At 33.0% G+C, this 22,377-nt stretch overlaps 1 protein-coding gene across 7 annotated transcripts in view; it reads left to right on the top strand.

The window, feature by feature from the left end:
- The window catches only part of LOC108754226 (rap1 GTPase-activating protein 1-like), a 117,668-nt gene that overhangs the window by 37,005 nt on the left and 58,286 nt on the right, over positions 1–22,377 (top strand). The window contains exon 1 of one of the 7 annotated variants that reach the window (XM_018496385.1): positions 1,301–1,689. The exons of the other annotated variants lie outside the window; for them this stretch is intronic. Coding sequence (XP_018351887.1) covers positions 1,409–1,689 — 281 coding nt within the window. The 5' untranslated portion in view covers positions 1,301–1,408. Of the gene's footprint in view, positions 1–1,300; positions 1,690–22,377 lie in introns of those variants that run through there. 7 annotated transcript variants of the gene reach the window in all.

Below are 22,377 nucleotides of genomic sequence, written 5' to 3'. Positions count from 1 at the left end.
TTAATTACAAGATTATTTCAAAGAAAGGTGACTATTTTTTAAGTGAATTTAGAGTTCTCGCAGCTGTCACATAAATGTAGGTGTCATTTAAAACGAGTGATAGAGAAACTATTGAATTTCGTTTGTTTGCCTAAATAAGAAAGTATCGCTTTATTTGGGCAAATCGTAGAGAACGAAAATTCAAATCTTTATTCAAACCCCAATGAACCACTATTGATATAGATACTTTTCTTCTACTTGATATACGATTGTTTTGTTACTATGTTGTAATTGCTATGTAACTTGAAAACGTTACTTACTTGTCCCTGCTACTTATAGATCGAGAATTAGAAAGTTCTGTTCCAAAGAAACAAAAGAATAAGAGACACATTAAAATAAATCGATGAAGTTCTACAATTATTATTGCGTTATATAAAGCATGAAAAAGTGTAAAACTAGAAAAAAGTCAGAAAACTTGAACAGTTGAAAACTTCAATTAATTTGAAGTCACTTGAAATTTTTGAAAAATATCTTTTCTATTTCTTTAAAATAATCTTATATTAATAAGATCAATTTGCAAAATTTTTTCATTCAACAAAACTGAGGTTTCTTTTCATTTCTAATTTCAAATTAAAAAAATTTATCGACGACGGATTATGAAGTTTTACAATTAATAATAAAAGTCAATATCTTCGCAAATTTGCCGTAAATTCAAATGGCAAGTAGCAAATAATCAGAGTTATTGAACCGAAGCGAATTACCGGAGCGAAATATCGGATTATGAGGTTTTACAATTAATAATAAAAATCAATATCCTCACAATTCGCTGTGAATTCAAATAGCAAGTAGCAAATAACCGGAGTTATTGAACCGAAGCGAATTATCGGGGCAATCAGATCTTGCACGGGATCCGTCTTATTTTCTAACGATAACGATCCCACGTGCTTCTTATCGATCTACGTGCACCAAAAGTAGGCAAATCCAGCGAGAGGCTATCGATCAATTGAACACTTTCGGACCCGCAGGCCATGCATGCGCGCAGAGAACGCTCTTATCTCTATAATAGTTATCGAATAGACTAGAGGCGAACCGGAGATTCGTTGAGTAAAAGAAGAGAGAGAGAGAGAGAGAGAGAGAGAGAGAGAGAGAGAGAGAGAATCATCGCGAGAATCATCGAGCGGTGGAGGGCGACCTCGAGATAAGGGAGGACAGCAACGGGGAGGAGCTCACCGATTGTAAATTATAATTCACCCGCGCGTCGCGACTGCGGAAAAATCGGCCGGGCGGACGAAATAATTATTGTGCGCATTCACCCTCGCTTTCTCTCTTTGAGATCGCATTCAGTGAGAGAGAAAGAGAGAGAGAGAGAGAGAGAGAGAAGGAGACGGAGGAGGATTAATCGCACCATGCCGATCGTGACGTGAATCGAATGCGAGGTCCGCCGCGTCGTCTTCGAAGGGCGGAGAACACGCCCGTGGTGCAAAGTGATCGGCAAGGTGTCATCGCGGCGATCGTCCGTCGCCGAGAAGGTGGAGGAAAAAGTAGTGTTGTTGGTGGTGGTGGTGGTGGTAGTGGTGGTGAAGGAGGAGTAGAACTCGTCGTCTGGATGCCAGTTCTCGAGGGCGGAGTGCGAAAAAGGGCCGTGCGTAAAATGCGGATGAGAATCTGCGCCGCGACCAAGGAGTCCTACACACTCCTCTCCAAGAAACGGTAAAGATTCATTTTCTCTTGTAATCGAATCTTGTTCTCGAAATTAGCGAATCTAGAAATTTGTCAAAGGGCCAGCCATTAGCTTGCCGTAGGAGAAATTTCTTTTAAGGTCAAATATGAAAGGATAGAATATATTAAATTGTTACTTAAATTATTGTATTGAAAGATTTTATTTAAATGTGTTAATTCAGGATAAAATTATATTTAAAATTATATTAACACAAAAGAAGACTAATATAATAGATCAAGATTTTTAATTTGGACACATTTTTATTATTGAAAATTTACCAAGCGACTCATTTTAATAGCGTATAATTTCAATTACTGAAGATGATCAAAAATAATATGGTCGGAACGTCTAGATTTTTATATTAATAAACATTAAGAGTCGTAACAAGGAACATATAAGCCTAGTGCTGAATGTCTTTGTCTAATTTTTCTTTATTTCAAAAATAATATATTTATAACGTTTTCGAGCATTTATCTGGTCATCTTCAATACTCATAAAATTATTTGCTTTCAATAACTTGACATTCGTCGTAATCAGTTATAATACAAAATTTCACCGCAATACCTACTATAATTCTCACAAATCGTCAATGCTTCTTTAATCGTCCTATGATTATAAAATCGTTTTCTCCGTAATCTTCGTCGTTCTTTACGGTACAATGAGGAAATTAAAATATAAGGAACGACGAAGATTACGGTGAGAACGATTTTATAATCATAGGATGATTAAAAGAAGCATTGACGACTTGTGAGAATTATAGTATGTATTGCGGCGAAATTGTATTGTAACTGATTATGGCGAACGTCAAATTATTGATGGCAAGTAATTTATACTGAAGATGACCAGATAAATGATCGAAAACGTTATAAATATATTATTTTTGAAATAAAGGAAAATTAACGAATGTATATAATGAGGCTCGAAAGAATCTATCAGTAAAATGTAAAAAAGTCCATCAGAGCCTACATCAGTTATTCGGATACACAGAAATTCTTTATTTTTCGTGTGAATGTAACAAAACAATTAAAATATACGTTTCAACTCTTCAATTCGGGTTCTTATTAATATAAAATATAAATCGAAATTACATAAATAACGCAAGGTTGATGATTCCCGACAAATTAGTTCTTTCTTCTTTATCCAAATCCCAAATTAGCTATGTAATGAATAGCCCAATGATTATCAGAAATATTACATTATACAATAATAATATAAAACTTACATAAAGTAAAACCGAAGTCATACATTGCGTCGCTACGTAGAGGAAAGTTAGGCAAAGACATCCAGCACTAGACTTATATGCTTCTTGTTACGACTCTTATTGTTTATAACTATAGCCTTTGACCATATTATAATAAATATCATACTTTTTACGCGCGAAAAGCCTGTGTCGGCTCTTATAGGCTTTTCTTTATTCACTTGTAACATAATAGAATAGGTTTTTTATATCTAGGAGTTTCTTAAATTAAAAAGTATTTTTAGAATATCAAAATTGCAATTAAGCATTTCAGAAACATTAAAAATATATATAATATATATTTTGTTACAAATATTTTTAAAAAAGAGGTCTAAGAGGAATTTTTATATCCATCCCCCGTGAATCCGTTAGTGATTCTCGCGTGCGCGGTATAAAGTTTGTTACCGAGGAGTCTTCCGATTACGCGCAAAGAATAATTACAAAGAATAATTACGAAGGCTAATAGAAAATCTCGAGGCAAATCTTCACGTCCGATTACGCGCGATATCTCGCGACGAGCATGAAGCGTCTTCTCGTCGTTTTTCTCTATATCGCGCGGACCTCGTTCCAGTTCGCTCATTCACGGCGGATTTAAACGCACGTATCCGCGTCTCGCGTTCCGATTTCCGTCAAATGGTGTCCGTTCTCTTTTAGTGATACGCGAAAAGTCGAGCGACGCAGCGGCCGTGGTTACAGTTACGGCATACGATGACCGTATGAAAGCGGAAAAAGAAGACTCCGGCTGGAGGAGAGGGAGGACGCGAGTCGATCAAACCCATAATCATAATTTACGGACGAAATATTTATGGACTGTCATTTCGTAAATTACCGCTTGAGATTACAGCTCGTTACACGGCTGCACTCGCGCGCGCAATTCGCAAGTGAAAGAGAGAAAGAGAGAGAGAGAGAGAGAGAGAGAGAGAGAGAGAGAGAGAGAGAGAGAGAGAAAGGAAAGAGTCAGGCTGGGCTGTGTAACGGGCACATTCTAACTTTTAACGACATTGTGCACTCTCCATGTGCGAGAAGAATGACGATGCGTTTCACGATCCATCGCGAATTCACCAAAATTGCATCTTCGCGCGGTGCGCATTGACGATAGGTTGTAGCTAGTCGTGAGACTTTTCATTCAAATTATTCTAAATCTTCATAATTATGATAGAATAATGATATCGATGGGTACCGTCTCGTTGCAGGATTCAAAAAATCACTTGATCTTGCAATCATTGTAAGAGACGTAAATATAACATTCTGATTCGGAGTTGAGAAAATAATTACACGCATTATGTAATTTATCAATCAACTTTAACCACTGATGACGGCTCGGAATGAAGCCGAAATGTTTGGATTCGAAAATGAATTAAAGTAAAATACATTAAAAAATGTGTTGCACTCCAATTATCGCGTTTGACTCTCATTGCCAATTTATTTCTTTCTATACGAGAAATTTAAAATGCCTATTACGGTCGAAGCTGGATCTTCATTGCTTAAAATAATTCAATCTTGAATTACGCGAACTAAATTAACAAACAATTTTAATAATTTGATGCTACAATCAGGCATCAAATTATAAAGATATTAATATATTGAAAAACTGTTAATACATTTCTATTATTATTTCTTTCTATTTCTATTCTTTAACCCTTATCACGAAATCGGGTTACTAGTAAGCGATTTGAAGTGTTAATATTTATTCTACAAAGTTGAAAGTATGTCGGTGAATTTTTAGAAATTTTTTGAATTATTCTGAATAGGTGAAAAAATGAACGGATTCTAGTGACGCATTCTATGTTTGGACGGATCAGGCACCAAATTGTACCTTGCATTGTAAGGGTTAATATTAGAGTTCGATTTGTATACACGTTCATATTAAAAAAATCCTTTTTTGCTACTTTAATCGCAAATTTCTCAAAATTTTGACGTGATAGAGCAATTTGATAAACGACATTCTATTCATATTCTACAGGAAACAATTATCTATATTTGCTCTTGTGGATTTTTTTTTTTTTTAATGATTGTTATTGAATTCTATTATATTTTCGCTGTGCTACTGAAATCTCCATACGCTTCAGTAACATTTTATGTACGACCATGTAACTAAATATGAATATGTGATTTTACAGTGGTATTTTGCATACGTAAATCAGACATTATGACATGTAATCATGTTTAGGAAAAAATACCAGAGAGATACTCGACACCGAATGGACGAAATGACCGATACTCCATTAAACTTCCTCGTCTATATAGTATACGTACGATCGATTTACGTGCAGTCTCGACTCGCGCGATTTGCCCGCGGATAGGAATAACTTTGCTCGATCTTTAAAACATGCGTGAAGATAAATGCGACACGCAAATCGCTCGGGAAACGTCGCTCACGATTGTTGCGTGATCCGGCATATTTGCAAGTTCGATCCAAAGCGAAAGTCGTCATTTAAGCCATTATGTCCACAAGACGACGATGCGGCGAAATACATACCCGGCACATTCACCGCGAATGGAATTAGAATAATTCGCAGTACGTCGTCATAAATATTCATTTGCACGTAGTCCTGTACTCCAAGTATTTACACAGCTACATATACATATAGAGGATTCTAAACAACCCCTTAGAGATTTTCGGTATCCGATTACCGTTGCCAGCATGTGACAAAGATAACAACTGAAAGCTATAGCTGTATGTTTTATTTCTCGTCAGAGTGCACGAATGAAGGCTTTACAGATGTTCGCCAAGAGAATGAATTATTATCCTTTTTATTGCCAGTATCGTGGACCGCAACATGTAATCGTTAGTATTAGCATAATTCGACATTAACATATTCAATTAAAAGTCTAAAAAGGTATTATAAATAAATTTTTCGAATTTTTCGAACAAAGAAAGAAGAAAATCAATCAATGAATGATTTTCGAAGTATTTAATAGAGCTACAAAAAATTAAACAAAAAAGTGATAACTTGAGTGAATTATGTGTATTATAATTTTATCATATTATATAAAGTTATATCATTTATAAAGTTATAGGAGAGGGAGAGAGAGAGAGAGAGAGAGAGAGAGAGAAATTTAAAAATTATTCTAAATGTCAATATACAGTGAGTGCAAGAAAAATTTGTACAAAGAAAATATTTAAAAAAACATTTTTAAAAAGTAATGATATCCAGCGAGAAATGAGTCGAATTGATGTTGAATCAATATCGATACGATGGTTTCGATACCAATTTAACGTCTAATTAATTTCTTGTTGAGCAATTAACAATTTATTCAAAAAGAATAAAATAAACTGTATGTTTCTAAAAATATATCAAAAAAATATGTATTAATTATAGAAAATATATTATATCAAAAATAAGTGAAAATTGAAAATTGTATTGTTTGAACGCTCAAAAAGTATTCACACAGAGAAATTTAACTTCTAAAATTAGGAATACATGTGAAACTTGTTTATTTAGGTTAAAATAGAATATATTAATTGTACAAAATTGCTAATTAAAGTTTATTTTCTACAAATAAGGTTTTTTTTATAAAAAAAATTCCTTGTCCGAATATTTTTTTCATTCACTATATGTGTATCTATTAATTTAATAATAATCTGTCGGTTAATTATATTATATTAAAATTTATAGCAAAATCATTCTTCTCCGTGAGAATCAATGTAGAAATGTGGATTTTATTAATATTACTGAAATTTTGCTAATTATTGTAATTAAATGACGCGTGTTGAATGTGTGTAAGAAATTGAGAAGTATCGAAACCGTGAAGCTGTCACTTCTGATACTGATTTAGTAGCAGAAAGGGGACTCTAGAATGAAGCAAAAAGGGGTTATCCCTAGGGGTGCGCGCAGGTATAAAGGCAAACATCATTCTATCGCTTCGTGATCCGAGATGACACGATTACATGAATGTAATTTTCGCAAACAATTTCGCATGGAATATTTATTATCTAGGGAGATGAAAATGGATAAAGTTTGGTACGAAACGCAATATATATGTACGTTATATACCTTAAATTTCCTAAATAGTTCACTCTAAAAATTTATATATTTCTTTTTGAAGTGCTAACTTTTTTCTGCTATTATTTTTTTAAATATACAAGATTATAATTATTATATGATTTACATTATTTGTGTTCACATCGCTAAAAATACAGATAGACGTAATAAAATGCAATCAATTCCTATTTTAAAGAACGTTGGCTATAAAATCTAGGTTTACGAATTAAATACACATAATGGGTATCTTTTTTTTTTTTCTATGTTGCAATAAGCTTCATATGTAGGTGCATGTATATTCGAATGGGGGCATCGGAGCACTGTCCTCCGTAAATGCAATCTTAATGTCGCGATTGATTACGACACATAATGCGTATCTTGCGCAGATTTTTTTTTTATCTTTACGCTTCATTAATTTTTAAGTGGATTCGATGTTTGCAGTGCCTGCCTAGTGTTGCATACTGGCGTTTGAAATAGCATTCGCGAATATTTTCTCAACGAATTTATGTCTGTATCGAATAGAAAGATCGCTCTACAGAATGTCTCGTATTCGTTCATCTTTTGAAGTTCCAAATTTTTGTTTATAAAGACAGTTACCGAATTTGAATCTTCAAAAAAAAAAAAAAAGAAATGTATTTAAGACTATTCTTATCTTTTGTATCACAGATAGCGTGCTTTGCGCGCGCTGTTTATCTTTTTATTTTTTATCATACTTAATTAAATGCTCGTTTATAAAAAAAAGAATATATACAATTGATATTACATTTTACATATTAAATTATTTTCTATTTAACACATTGAGTAACATTTTCAGTTCAAGCTTAATTATTAGGATATTAAAGTACAAAATTAAATTGCATTAATTTAGTACATCAAAAGCTTTTAAAATGGAATAGCTGAACCTCTGTAAATTTTTGCTAAAGATAGTACTGTACAAAATCAACCCCGCATTTAAAGCGATAACAAAGTAAATATGGCACACCCCGTATATTAACACGTAAGTCGAGAACAAGTAACTGTGTGTTCGCGATATCTCAGACTCCGTTCTCTTTCCTTTCCTCTTTTCTCCTTTCCTCTCATCTCATTTTTACACTCCTCTTCCCTTTGCTTTCGTCTTGTCCTTCTATATGTCTGCACATGTTGCAGCTGCCATGCCATAGTCCACTCGTGTTGTAGTTTCCTCTCTTCTACTTTCTTCCTAGCTTTTCCCTCGTCTAGCAATAAATCAAATTACTGTATCGCGTTCCTCGTATAGTACTTCTAATTTGACCATTTTTCGAGGAATATTTTCATTTATAATATTATCATAAATATTGAATTATTCCGTTTTCTGAAAACTTTATTAACATTTCTGCCTTTTTCCTAAAATAAATTCGTCAGTCATAACTCAGAAGCCATCGAGTGAATTATTCTTGTTACAATAAACGTTGAATACACTGATATCGTTTTCGTGTATGGTTTCTGCAACGGTATAATAAACGGCTACAAAGGCAGCACTTTCTCCTAATTATTTTATCTTGTTTGCTAAATTATACACAATCACCTAGGTAATTAATAGATAATTACCATTTTATACGTCTTGTAAACTAATATTTTAATTTATATACTGGGATATCATTTTTTATCAGAAAGTAAAGGTAGTAACATCGAAAAGTAAAAGAACACAAATATGTTTCCGTATAAATAATGTATTTTACGTGCAATTGAATGCAATATTAAATAAGAAAGATAAAAAGAAAAAAAATCTGTAACGTTTTGCGATCACATATATGGCTTACTACAAATATATTTGTGAAATAAGTTAATATTGTTAATATTGATATGCAGAATGTGTCGCTGAATTATGATTGAGTAAGTGCCATTACTCCCTAACGGAAAAATTACGTCATTAACGGTTGATCCGCTTGATCTTTTCCATTTCTTACACCTTGCCGACGTTTCGCTCGGAGAATTACCGGATCATCGCGTTGAAGTGGCGAGTACAGTTATGGAAATGAATGCCCAGTCACAGCGGTTTATAAACGTGACTTATGGATACTGGAAGGATACCTAGTCCTTTCACGAAACACTCGTCTAACATACTAAGCAATATTAAGTACGATAGGTATAAATCGATGGATTAAGAACAAGATGTCAAACGTGAAAAGCAATATATGCTACATCACGAATCTTCCAATTAATGTTAAAAATGATTCTCAAATTAATTATAATTCACGGAAGATATTTTTATTACAATAATAAGATTAGAAATAAGACCGTTTATGTAAGTACGTTACCTAAATACGAGAAACGCCACTTTTGGTCAAAATTGTATGTTAAACTAATACATACATACACACATATGTGTATTTTTTAAATTTATCTCAGAAATGTGACTTCATGTTACTTCACAATTAGTCCGCGAAGCATTTAATACTCACTTTGTACAGGAAAGAAGAAAAAGTAAGAGTATTGGAGATAACCGCGTGTTCATCAACGATATTGCGCCTCATTAAAGTCACTGATCCTCGAAAGGATAATTAGGACATAAATGCAACATCACGGATACAAAATGACCATCTCCGTAACTCGTTTCTTATCATGTCGATGGAACGTTATGCAAATTGTCCAAGAGTAAAATTTTAGATTCAGTATAATCTGGACGGTTTCTCTTTTCTTTTTATTGTCGTGAGATTAATGTTATGGAAATGACTCATTTATCGCATCCTTTTAAAGTGTCAACAGTGAGCAATAGAATGCAGATAGGATATAATGTCTTGATCTTCGAAAATTAAACAAAGAAAAAGATAATTGACTATTAGAATTAAAACATAGAAATCATTTTAAATTGGATCCTTCTAAAAATTCTGTAATTATTGAATACACTCTTGAATTATACGTTTGATTAGGAAAATTCAAAAATCTTAAATTGAAATTAATTATTGCAAAATATTAATTTTTCTAAAATAATACTTTACGTAAAAGATAAAATCAATTTTTTTTTGAAAGACACTGAAAATGACTGGATAGTTCGTATTTCAATATAAAGAAGTCAGATCTGTAAAGCATTATACCATCTACCATTTATCATTTCTATAAACAGTTTATAGCTTGATCTTTTTATATGTAACTATTGTCAGAAGTCATCAAGAAGTCGCTTGAATCATTGAGATTTTCGCACAAAAGATCTTTGATATAATAATGTCAGTTATTGTTCATCTTATACCGTTTATTTTACTTTTATTTCCGTAGTATTTTGTTGAATATTTTGTTGTAGTTTCTATTTTATTAATTTATTAACTTTTATAATATTTTAACTACTTTTACAATAACTTTATGACCACAGATTAACTTCATTCTGAATCCTATTCATTTTTGGCAGCATAATTTTTTCTTAAGGACATTATTTTATTACTGTCAATTAAACAATAATTATTGGATTATAGATCTAACGGTTGTCGCTTTGAATGAGAAATAAGTTAGGTATATTTCTATTTTATTCTCGCGAATAATTTTTAATATTTACCCTACACTGATCGGATTTACAATAAGATATTTTAAATATGAAAAAGTAAAATTATATATATCTCTTTTTGGAAAGAAATATACGTATCATATATTCTTGAAATTAATTAGCTTTCAGTTGAGATGTAATGGAGTAATATATTTCCCCCGTTATATACGCCATGATTTATTGACTTTATTTATACGTGCCGCAACGAAAACAACACATTGGCCCGACGCTTATCTTCCGCTTTATTAAATCTCAAGAGCCTCGATAGCTAGTGCTTCTTGGTGATAACCACTAGACCTAGATAATACACGAGTTTCATCACATTTTGCCGTGACTTCGTAAATCTTTTGAAATTAATTTTGTTCTAGGAATGATAAAACACCAAGTTTATAATTTATGGATGATAACACACCAAGTTTAATACAGACAAACAATAACAGATATAATTATGTAATAACTATAATTCCCCCCGAAGTGATAGATAAAAATGAGGATAAATACGCTATAAATTGTCAGTATATATATAGGGTGTTAATTAAGTATGTTGCCATACTCACTCAATAGAGTGATTCTTTGGTTTATTTCAAGTAAAAAAGTCCACATAAACACGTGTCCTAAACGGCTTAGTTTCCGAAATACAGATGAATGTTCGCAAATGTTTGACGAAACGGTAAATTGCGTTGGAGATACCTTCTTGGAGATAAATATGCCTTGCTTCACGTGAGCTACCATTCGCACAACCGTAAACAAAGTCAAAGCCTCCTAGATCATCAGACTTAAATCCTTTGGATTATTTCCTTTGGAGACATCTGAAATCATTGGTTTATACCACCCCAATTGAGAATGAGAATGAGAATGATTTGAGGAATCGAATAGTTGCTTCATGCGAGGCAATACGTAACACACCAGGTATCTTTGAGTGTGTACGTCAATCTTTGAGAAGAAGGCTCGATGGATGTATCATGGTGCAAGGTGGACATTTTCAACAATTCATCTAATTGTTTTATTTCAGAAGAACTGAAGCCTATTTTTGTTTTTCTGTTTTTGACTAGTTTTTGACTAGTTCAAGCGGTATAGCATGAAAATTGTAATAACAAAAAGTGTATTGTGTGTGTATGGCGATATCGCGTATATTTTATCCACATCAGCAATTATTACGCCGAAAAACTTTCGTCATGCTTCGAGGAAAGTATCGTACGCATATGTGCACACACGCGGTTATTAATACATCTCATTACGTCCACGTGCTCCAAAATTACGCCTATCCCCCTCGAACGGAATTGCTAAATCATTGTCCACCGAGAGATCTCTATATTGATGAGCGTCGACCCCCTGATTCGAAGAGGGCTGTCGAGAGGGTGGATTATCGGAAGTCCGATGGGCTTGCATGATAATGACTGGGGATCGTCTGGGACAGGGAAGAGGAACGAAATTGGAGGTTGTGCTGGAAACGTGTTACTCATCGTTTCATAATACCTGTATTTACGGACGTGATCTTGTAACTATATTTGCGCGATTGTCTTAAAAGTTCGTCATGTGGCTTTGACACGCGATTGAACCAGTTTTGTGAGGATAGCGTAATTGCAATTTATGCAATTTATTTTATTTTAATAAGAATATCCGTTGATGCCAATAGATTCAGATTCCCCATAAAAATCTACAGAGGTGCATATGTATGTATGTTTTCCGAAAAGGTTAAATATTCATAATTGCAACTAAATTGTATTAACAAATTTTAGTAGGTAAGCATTGAACGCTTTATAGGATCGCTTTTTTGTATTTGTTACTTTGTATCAAAGAGTTTTTTGTCGCTGATAATGAATTTAGTCAGAATTTTAAAATTTAAAATGTCGGATACAATTTAGCCCCAACAGAACGATAATTCGTTTTATTCGCCATATTGCAGATCTACAGGTCTCTACAAGTCTTTTAAATTTGTCAGACGCTCATTTGTGCTTAGCTTAAGAAAAAGTTAACTATTGCAAAAAGTATTATAAAAACTTATAATTATATTATCCGGAAGAAAACGACAGTAATTTTTAATTCTAATTTGCATTTATATTTCTAAAGTTTTATTTTTAGATTTTTTGTTTAAGAAATATTGTCCAAAAATAAAGTGGTATGTCGGTATTTGTGATTACCTTCCTCTATATAGTTCATAATATATTATTATCGTTCAGTATTTCTGGTCTCTCGCGGTATCAAGAATACTCTATACGTCTAGAAGCTTGATGTAGACTGGGATCAAAGACGAAGTGAGGCAAAAGAGCCTTCTAGACAGGAAATGAGCAATTAAGAGGCCAGAGCGACCTTATCTCGCGCGAGCAGCACACGAGGCGTCTTCTGATGCTGCATGAAGGCGGATAGGGGTAAGGGGAAGACTTAAATACGTATACGAGAATCGGTACGAGACCCAAGATGTTCTTCGTTGTAAGATCATCGTCGTCATCGGAATGCGACCGAATGACAGCGGAATTGGTGATTCACTGATGTCAAACGTCTGACTTTTCTGAATGAAAACTTCAGCTTGTTAATTAAGAGGCCTAAATTGCTTATCTACATCAGTCACATTTAGTTATATATCAATTATATCAGAAATGAGGAAGTGTTAAATAAAAGATATTATTGAGCTATTATCTGAACTGCATTGAAAACGTTCAAAATATTTTGTACCAGTGAATTATATATAGAGTAACTCCGGCAAATACACCGCAGAAGTCAGAAAAAATAGAAGGGACGGGGGTAATTTTCCCACAACTACTCTGTCACATGCCTTTATATTATGTTAGTATTGTGTTACGATTTCAGTGTCTTACTGTTAATATTAATGAAATTATTGTGAGTTGAATCGATTTGTTAAATAGCGGCATCATAAATTATAATTTACATAAAATGATTACTGTAGGACGTGCAAAGACTTAGTGATTATTTCGTGATACATGAGTATAGAGGAATAGTAAAGCATGTTGTATAACAAAATATAAGTTACTTTGCTTTTCTATTCTTTGTTTAGTTTGTTGTCTTGTATATCCCACGTGTTTGGGATATACGGCATTTTTAGCAAGCGGGATTTATACCCAAAGCATACAAAGTGATGCGCAAATTGAATTCAATGCAATAAATGCAATAAACGCATTACATGAAATATGTCATAACACTTGTCATACGTGTGTGGGAAGATTGTAATTATTATTTATTACTTCATATACGTATTTATCATTCTTATTCCTTAATAAAACTTTATAAACTCATTTTATAAGTTATTGTGTCATTTGACTTATATATTATGTATTGTATATGCATTATTTGTAAATTTTTCATGAGCCGTACATATCTTCCCTCCCCCTATGAATAGCCATTCCACCCTTATGGGATGTACGGCAAAAATACAATGGTTTAAAAAAGTTCATTTTTTAATACGAAATATAAATATTTCGGATTTCTAATATTTTTTTCATAATAATAGACAGTATAAAGTTTTTACTGATATAGTTCGTTTACTTTAAACATAATAAATAATACTTAATAAATTAAGTTTTTAGGTGTGGCGTATATACCGGAGTTACCCTATATTATTTTCTTTTACATTTTTTATTGTATTATAAATTAATAAAACGAATTAGAGAGATGGATGATAGATAAACAAAAATTAATGACCAAAAAATTGATGACCAAAAACCTACACAGTACGAACTCTATCTTAGTGCTTAATTATTTCGGTCATAAGAAATTTACATCCGTTGTAATATAGGCTAAAGATTTAACGCTGCAATTCTTCTGTTGGTATTACACGAAATTTTTTCGCAAGAATGACGTCAATTTCGTCTCAATTTTTGCAGTAATAGAGTTGCACCCGCCGCTTGTTTCGTGCTACACACTTTATTAAATCAACTCAATTACTAATGTCGGTTCATGCGCGAGATATGGCGAGAGAGAGAGAGAGAGAGAGAGAGAGAGAGAGAGAGAGAGAGAGAGAGAGAGAGAGAATCGTGTTTGCATCAAACAGACGTTATCGAGCACGTAATCTATCTGAATGGAATCGTACGCCGTAACCGCAATTCCGTCACATGTGGAAGCTCCAGCATAATGGTTATATCGGGGGACGGTTCGAATGGCATACGTATATTATATATGTGTATGCCACAATGGTAATCGAGGGGTGTGCGGGACAGTGGGCACTTTGTGAGTCATGCGTCATCCATTTCGTGTTATGCGCACCCCTCTCGAGATCATCATCGAGATGTACGGGCCTTTCCTTCTCTTCCAGGGCACGAGGTTTGACCACGTTTCTCGCTTCCACGTAGGGGTACTCTGTATTTTTTTTTAGCTGCCTCTGCTTACCCTTTAATTATGTCCCGACCGTTCTGCCCAGCTCGATGTGATATTATACTTGAGTCGATCGTTGCATGTACAAACTAGGAGAGTAAAGTTATGAAACACTGAGCAAAAGTAGCGCTACTTCATTTGTATCATGTCTACAAGTTAAAAAAAAAAATTAACAGTTTTATATCATTCGAGAGCAAAGTTACAACTTCAACAATCTGTTTTTTTTTTTAATTGTAGTACGGTAACTTTCAATGGTTATAAACGTCAAAATGCTCTTTTTATTTTATGCTCCTTTTATTTTCGATTTTCGAGTAAAAACTTTAAGTAAAAGCTTTCGAAAGTTAAAAATTTCCGCAAATTTTTTTTAACACGTGTCAAACTCCCAAAGTGAGAAAAATATTTTCCATTTTGTTCAGCTCATAGTTCTCTATAGGTCTGTTTTCTGGCTGAGCCAGTGTACACTTTTTTGGAACTTAAATTAATAAATAGGTATGTTTGATATTTTTGTCGAAAGCGAGAAAGAGAGTTCTAGTGCAGTCTAGTGCAGAAACAGAAAACAGATTATATATTTATAAAAATAATTACCAAACACAGAAACTCAAAGGACATAAAATAATCTTTTAAAAGAGGATATTAAGCTTTAAAATTTTTTTAACTTAAATTTTATTTATTTTTAACGAAGTTACAACTGCTTGAATTTTGTAATACTATTTTTCCACATTTGTATATTTAGAAATTTTATTTACATTTAATAAGATTCTAGAGAAACTACTGATGCACTTGTAAAACATTTATAGTTTTTAGTAGATTCTGTTTCCTCACGTTCTATAATACAATCGTCACAGAAATTATTTTTTATTAATAACACTTTCCACAAATTTTCACGAATTTGAAGTATTTAATACCAAAAGCACAATAACAACCTAATCTCTTATGTTAAATAACATTTTCAACTCCATGTGTATTAAAATGTAAATCAACCTATTTCTGTGGTTAGTTTTGAAGTAAACAACATCAATGTCAATATATACACTTAGTAAATAATTAAATTTGAATCAAATATAATACACATTTTAAACGGTCAAGGTGGATCATTAGTGATTAAATAATTTAATGTGAATTTATATGTATCTATTCAATCCTGTAAATGTAAACCATGCGCCGAATTTAATTTTCAGTCTTGAAACGTAATCTTAACAGAAATAGAGTAGTAATATCACAAATTAAATTGACAAGCAATTTAATTGAATTTCAAGATTGAAAATTAAATTCGGCGCGCAGCTTGCAAAATTGGATAGGTATATAAATTTACACCGAATTATATTTAAGCATTAAAGATTATTCAGTTTAACCATTTAAGACTTTCATTTTCTATCTAAGACTTTCATTTGTTATATATTCACATTACGATCTTAAGACGTACTTGTATTTAATATTGTTAAAACATTTTCTTGAATTAAATTGTTTAACTCCATTGTTTCAGTTAAATTAACGATATATTAGAATAGGAACAGTTGTGACCTATAAAAATGATTAAAAATAACTCGAATTGAGTTCTTAAAATTTGACATTATAAATTTAACAGTGTATGACCTGTATGTGTATTGTCTTGTATGCATGTAGTAAATGTATATTTTCTAGACAGATAACCTTTCCTTCCATCAATTTTGATGACTTTTCTGAAAAAAAAACTCTCGAATAATTTATAATTTATAATTTATAATTTATAATTTGGTCCGAAAATGGAATAGACATATGGAGTGAATAAGTTTGGACGTATAACGTAATGGATCAGAAAAAGAGAACTGGTCACACCCTTTTAAATAACGAACGGACAAGAGAGGAGAAGGAGTATGCGATTCATCAGGATTTTGGCTGGACCAACCCTCGAGATTATTGCCACCCGATAATTCGTTCCGAGAGTGGCTTTCGAACTCGTATTTTATCTCGCGACGCGTGAACGACTAACGGCTGCGCCACCCGTTATTTGTTCATGACTGCAATATTGAAGTCAAATATCAATTAGAGTCAAATATCAACAACGCATTTATCAATTTTTACTTTGCGTTTTATGCGATCAGTAAATAAATCCTCTTCAATGACAATATTGTTGAATACGTTTATTTTATTAAATGTTTTATTGTTATAAAAATCCCACATAAATATTATTACATGATTAATCTTCACGATGGCTAACTGTAAATTAACAGATAGTTCAATTATTAAAACCACGTACACTGTACTTTACGTAGAGTGATTTTTATTATATTATTTTAGTAATCTTTGTCAAAACTGTTTGCACGTTATAAATTAAATTTAAATATTAAATAATCTATTTAATTTATACATATAATACACAATTTATATCAATATTAATTCGATGTTATTTAGTACTATTTTTCCACATTTTTAAATTTACGACATGGCTTACGTCAGTAATAATTACCCAGTTAAAGTTTGCTTATGCGAGCGCAATTTTTGTTGGAACACTTTTCGCTTTTATAATATTTTTAAGATATTACCCTTGAAAGTAGGTATATTAAAATCGACAAGCGCAAGATTAAATTACTGCGAAAAATATACAGAAGAGAGAGATTCGTAGTATATATTTTAAAACTTGCTGAGGAGAAAAAATTCTTCCGCGCATTTTTATCATTATCTTTAGAAACTTAAAGATGTACCATTTTATAAAAATGCTAAAACGAAAATGGAATATTTTATGTTGGCCTAGTTTTCGTAAATTCGATTTGGACCGTGAAAAAGTTTACGTATTCAATTGAATATACATACGGTTTAATTATCGGAACAGTTGGTTATTAAATCCGAAAGGTTTTTTTTATCGAGACAGACTGCGACACGCAACGCTTCAATGAGAAATCCGTGCACCGCGTAAAGTTCGAAATTATCGGCTAAACTGTGTGGAAATAAGCATACGTGCGGTGGTATAATGATAGCTTCGTTTATGCAACCACTGCACATAGGGCCCGCGATGCAACGGTGGGGAACGAGAAACTTATGGCGATGCGTTACTGATGTGTGTCGGCCGGTGATAGCATCACCCGCCACGCTCGTATTTAATCTCCACCCGACGAGGAGAGGAAAAAAGAAGGAGCAAATGGACGACATATTTATATCGTTCAACGAAATTTCATTATTTGCACATTATTTGAACGACGATCGCAGGTTTCTAATTGAATTATTCTTATGCATTCTTATCCATTACGCATTACCGAATTCCTATTCCGAAATAAATAGTTTACATCTCGGCTTCATCACGAAATCATTTGGTTATTGTCATCGAAATATAATTTGTACAAAATGTTTTTAGTTTAATTTCGGGACAATAAAATAATAAAGTTAACTTCCTCGTCGAGTATCACACTCCGGTGAATTATTCGTTCGGGAGTTTAACGAATCAACATACGGGGTTTCGGGGCTTAACGGAGCGATATAATGATCCGCCATATGGATAGGAAGCAAAGTGTAAATGACCGCGAATTATACGATCATGAATCAGCGCGCGTCTTCGATCGAAATCGGAGCGTGTCGATGTGGTCGTGCAACACTTAAAACGTCAGCGGACTTCAAAGTGAATTATACCGCTGTGTATTGTGGGCGCGTGCGACATGTAAGTACCTCTAATTCTAATCCCGTTGGCATATGGACGTACCGTTGAATAAATCGACCGACCGTGGACGCTGGCGACCACCGCAAATGGCATGTACTCGAGTCGTTTTGCATGAATTACACCGAGTCAAACTTAGCCTGGAAAACTAATTAGGGAATACCGGAGAATTGAAGGAGGAGAAGTCGAGAGAGAGAGTGCGGAAATCCTGTATTTATTATCGCACGAGCAAAGTAAAAAGAAATTAATTAAAAGTGATAATTATGTTGAGAATTAATGGATGATATAAAGAATAATAAAATTATTCCGACGTTAAGGATCGAATAAAAAGTACTTTGAAATTATTGCCATCAATAAATAGATTAGTGCTTCGCATAAAGATTACAATTATATTACTCCGGCTTTTTCGATTTAAGGTTTTTAACTTGTTAACAATAATTAACGGATTCCTCGAAATCAATATATAAGTTCAGTAACAAAGGGCTTTGGAGTCAGCGCGGAAAATGATGCGCTTTAAAATTATATAATCAATTATTTAATGCTCATGCTTATATAAAATGTCAGTGCTTACATAAAACGAATGTTTTGGTTTTGGAACATCAAGTTCGAGCCAGCGTAACAATCAAAAAACGGAATAATCGCATCTAATAAGTTATATTGAATTATATCATCACCATCTATTATTATCGCTTGTTATTCATCTTGCCACAGTGATGCAGGATGAAAAGGATTATAAAATTCTCCAACATCATCAGTGTAGTAAAATTGTTCACAAGTGAAATTTAAAAAATTCTTTGTTGTCACACATTGAAATTATAACTGAAATTATAACTGAAATTGTAACTGAATCAGTTATAATTTCAATGTGTGACGAAGAATTTTTGTAATTTCGGTCAAGGAATTAACTTGAGTGCAATAACAGCAGCAAGAATATTATGTCTTCGTTTCAGCTTTACTGTGGCAAAATAAATAACAAACGAATAATAGATGGTGATGACATAATTCAACATAACTTGAAATTAGATGTGATTATTCCATTTTTTTTATTGTTACGCTGATGGTTCGAACTTTAGCTGAAACGTGCGTTTTACGTAAGCACTGACTAATGAGTATTAAATAATTAATTTATATAATTTTAAACTGCGCACCGTTTTCTGCGTTACACCAAAACCTTTGTTACTGAACTTTTATATTTTAAATAAATTAAACAATATAATACAGGACTATAAGAACCAACTTAGGATAATGTGTGTAATTAAAATATATAAAAATTCAATAAACAAATAACGGTTCCTATAATTAAATAAATTAAACAATATAATATAGGGCTACGAAACAAATCAGGATAATGTGTGAGTAACAATATTATTGTAAGCAATCTTTATTAGATTACATTTTGACGTTCGCACATGTATGTATGTTTTTAGATTGTTTAATTTATTTAATTATAGGAACCGTTATTTGTTTATTGAATTTTTATATATTTTAATTAATTAAAAATCGGATAACTATATTTATCCGATAAACGACAGATGAATTAATTCATTTACATGACACGTGACTCCAATTAGTTCTCGTGTTATCGTTTATCTAATTGTGTCTCACCTAAACAAATTAATCTTATATCTGACGTTAATTCGACCGGGAAGTGACCCTTTTCACGCACGTGACGGATACGAGAACGTTTTACCGGGCTTACTCTCCGTATATCTTGATGGAAACCAGAGATAGGTAATCCACACCGTGTGTTGCGCACTCTGTCCTCGCTAGACCTCAGTATTGGCAACGTCATCTGCTTCGAAAAGCTACCTAGTATGATATCGTTACATATTGCCACGACCGCACATGCAATTGCAGTACGATTTTGTATTTACGACGTTGACGAGCATTTGTATTCGATTCTCGTTCGTTCATTCGTATAATTTGCATCCCTGCATATCTCCATGTCACCTTTTCATCGGCGAATCGAAGTGTTGCTTGTAAGGATCGATTGTCCGATTCAACTCAAATTGAGTATAGAAATATAAGATATATAGACGAGCATCTCCACATTGTTGTTAAAACGTTCAATTGAAGAGCATCGTCTTCATTAGCGAAAGAATTCAGGACAGAAATCTATTTACAATTTTGTGTGCACGTTAAGAGAAAAAAAAAGTAGTTTTAGCCACTTTTAAATTAACAATTTTAAAATTGAAGTACTCGCAACTAGTTTCACAAAGTAATAAGAATTAAAGTAGTACTGAATGATATACTTTTATAATACTATGAATATTTTTACAGTATTCAGTACTACTTTATTACTTTGTAAAATTAGTTGCAAGTATTGAAAGTTGTTAATTTATAGTTGCCAAAAAAGTTATTTTTTTCTCTCACAATCAGTGCAGAATATAGCGAAGATTTGAAGAATTAAGGTGCATGAATACATTAGAATATGTATACGTTAGAATACACAACGATATATGGAATTCGGTCTAAACAGGATGCACAAGATGCTTATGAAACTATAAATAGGATTCCGGTCCTGAATTCAATCGCGAACCATAAATATCTAAGGTGGATTTAATGGACTGGTTAATTGATTCCGAGTACTCCACGAGATGAGAACTTCACTAAAGAAGCTCTTCCTTTTGTGCTATTTTTCTGTCTATCAGGTTGATCATTTGGTATAGGGAATACATGTACACATAAATGTGCATCTTCCTCGAGTGTACGGTGGCGATAATGCATTACACCGCGACGCTTTGGCACGATGAATCGGCAGCGAGTGTTCTCTCGAGTGTAGAATTTCGAGGGTGCCATTGAAAGATAGGAAGGACAAGAAGGAGAGAAAGGAGGCGTGAATGCTCTCTTTGTCGGGATGCAAATGTTAGCGCGATGCCAGGGGTTAGCGGCATTATGCCCGATGCACAATGCCGAAGTGCTTATAATAATGGTAATGAGAGGAGAAATATGGTCTATGCAAATGCAAGGATTTATAGTTGCCGTACCGTTAAATATCGATAGAATCCTTGGATCTAGAAGCGAAGTGGAGTCATTACGCAGAAATTAAAGTGTCTTTTTAAGTTAATTATTTTTCAATCTCTTTTCTTTATTACCTGTTTAATGTAATATGTAATAATCTGACGATACATTTAAAATATACGTTTCAACAATATATTACATTTCTGTGATTTTATGTAAGGATATTATGACGTATTCGGAATATTGATCGATTCTTATTTCTGTAATTGCTGCGCGTCCCTGAGAGACATCTCTCTCGTGCATTTATGGGGTGTCGCGTATTTTTCCGACATTAGAGACCGGAGGTACGCGTCAACATATACATATAGCCACGACATATGCTAACTGTGCATATATCACGTCTCGTCGTCAACCCCTCGAGCAACCGAGTCCTGAAACCCCCGAAATTACGAGAGGGAGTCTGTTTATTATTTTTCTCTCCCTCTTGCCTCTTTGCACTCTGTCCAAACACATGACGCACGCGAATGACAGTATTCATTCATATTTAATTATTTTCTTTGCACGATGCGTATTTTCTAAAGATAAATAAAATGATGGAGGTTTTCCGTGATTGTATCTTGGTTCACATCTCGTTTCCAAAGAAAGTAATGTCGAGGATGTTGGTTTTTTTAAATCGAAATTTAAATAATTTTATTCGCGATTATTGAGAGATACGCTCTATCTCATATTGCTATTAGTAACATCGTTTAAAATTACAGATGTATATCTTAATCTCTTTAAAACTTCAACGTTGAATTAAACTTGATATAATATTTCATTTCAACAGTTGCAATGTCAAATTATACTTAACATAAAGTTCTTATATATATATTTTTTTTTCTTTCATAATTTTTTAATTAAAAATAATTTTTTGCTTACTTTTTATATTCATAGTATTTATGCTATATCTACTAATACTTCATTTGTACGATCTTGTTATTGCATCGTTAAATATGTAACAAATTAAAATTGTTGACACTTGAATTTAATTTGAAAGACAATTATTTCCTG

Source organism: Trachymyrmex septentrionalis, unplaced genomic scaffold (genome assembly GCF_001594115.1).
Source record: "Trachymyrmex septentrionalis isolate Tsep2-gDNA-1 unplaced genomic scaffold, Tsep1.0 scaffold78, whole genome shotgun sequence".
NCBI classification, from domain to species: domain Eukaryota; kingdom Metazoa; phylum Arthropoda; class Insecta; order Hymenoptera; family Formicidae; genus Trachymyrmex; species Trachymyrmex septentrionalis.
This window is presented reverse-complemented; position numbering and strand designations above follow the sequence as displayed.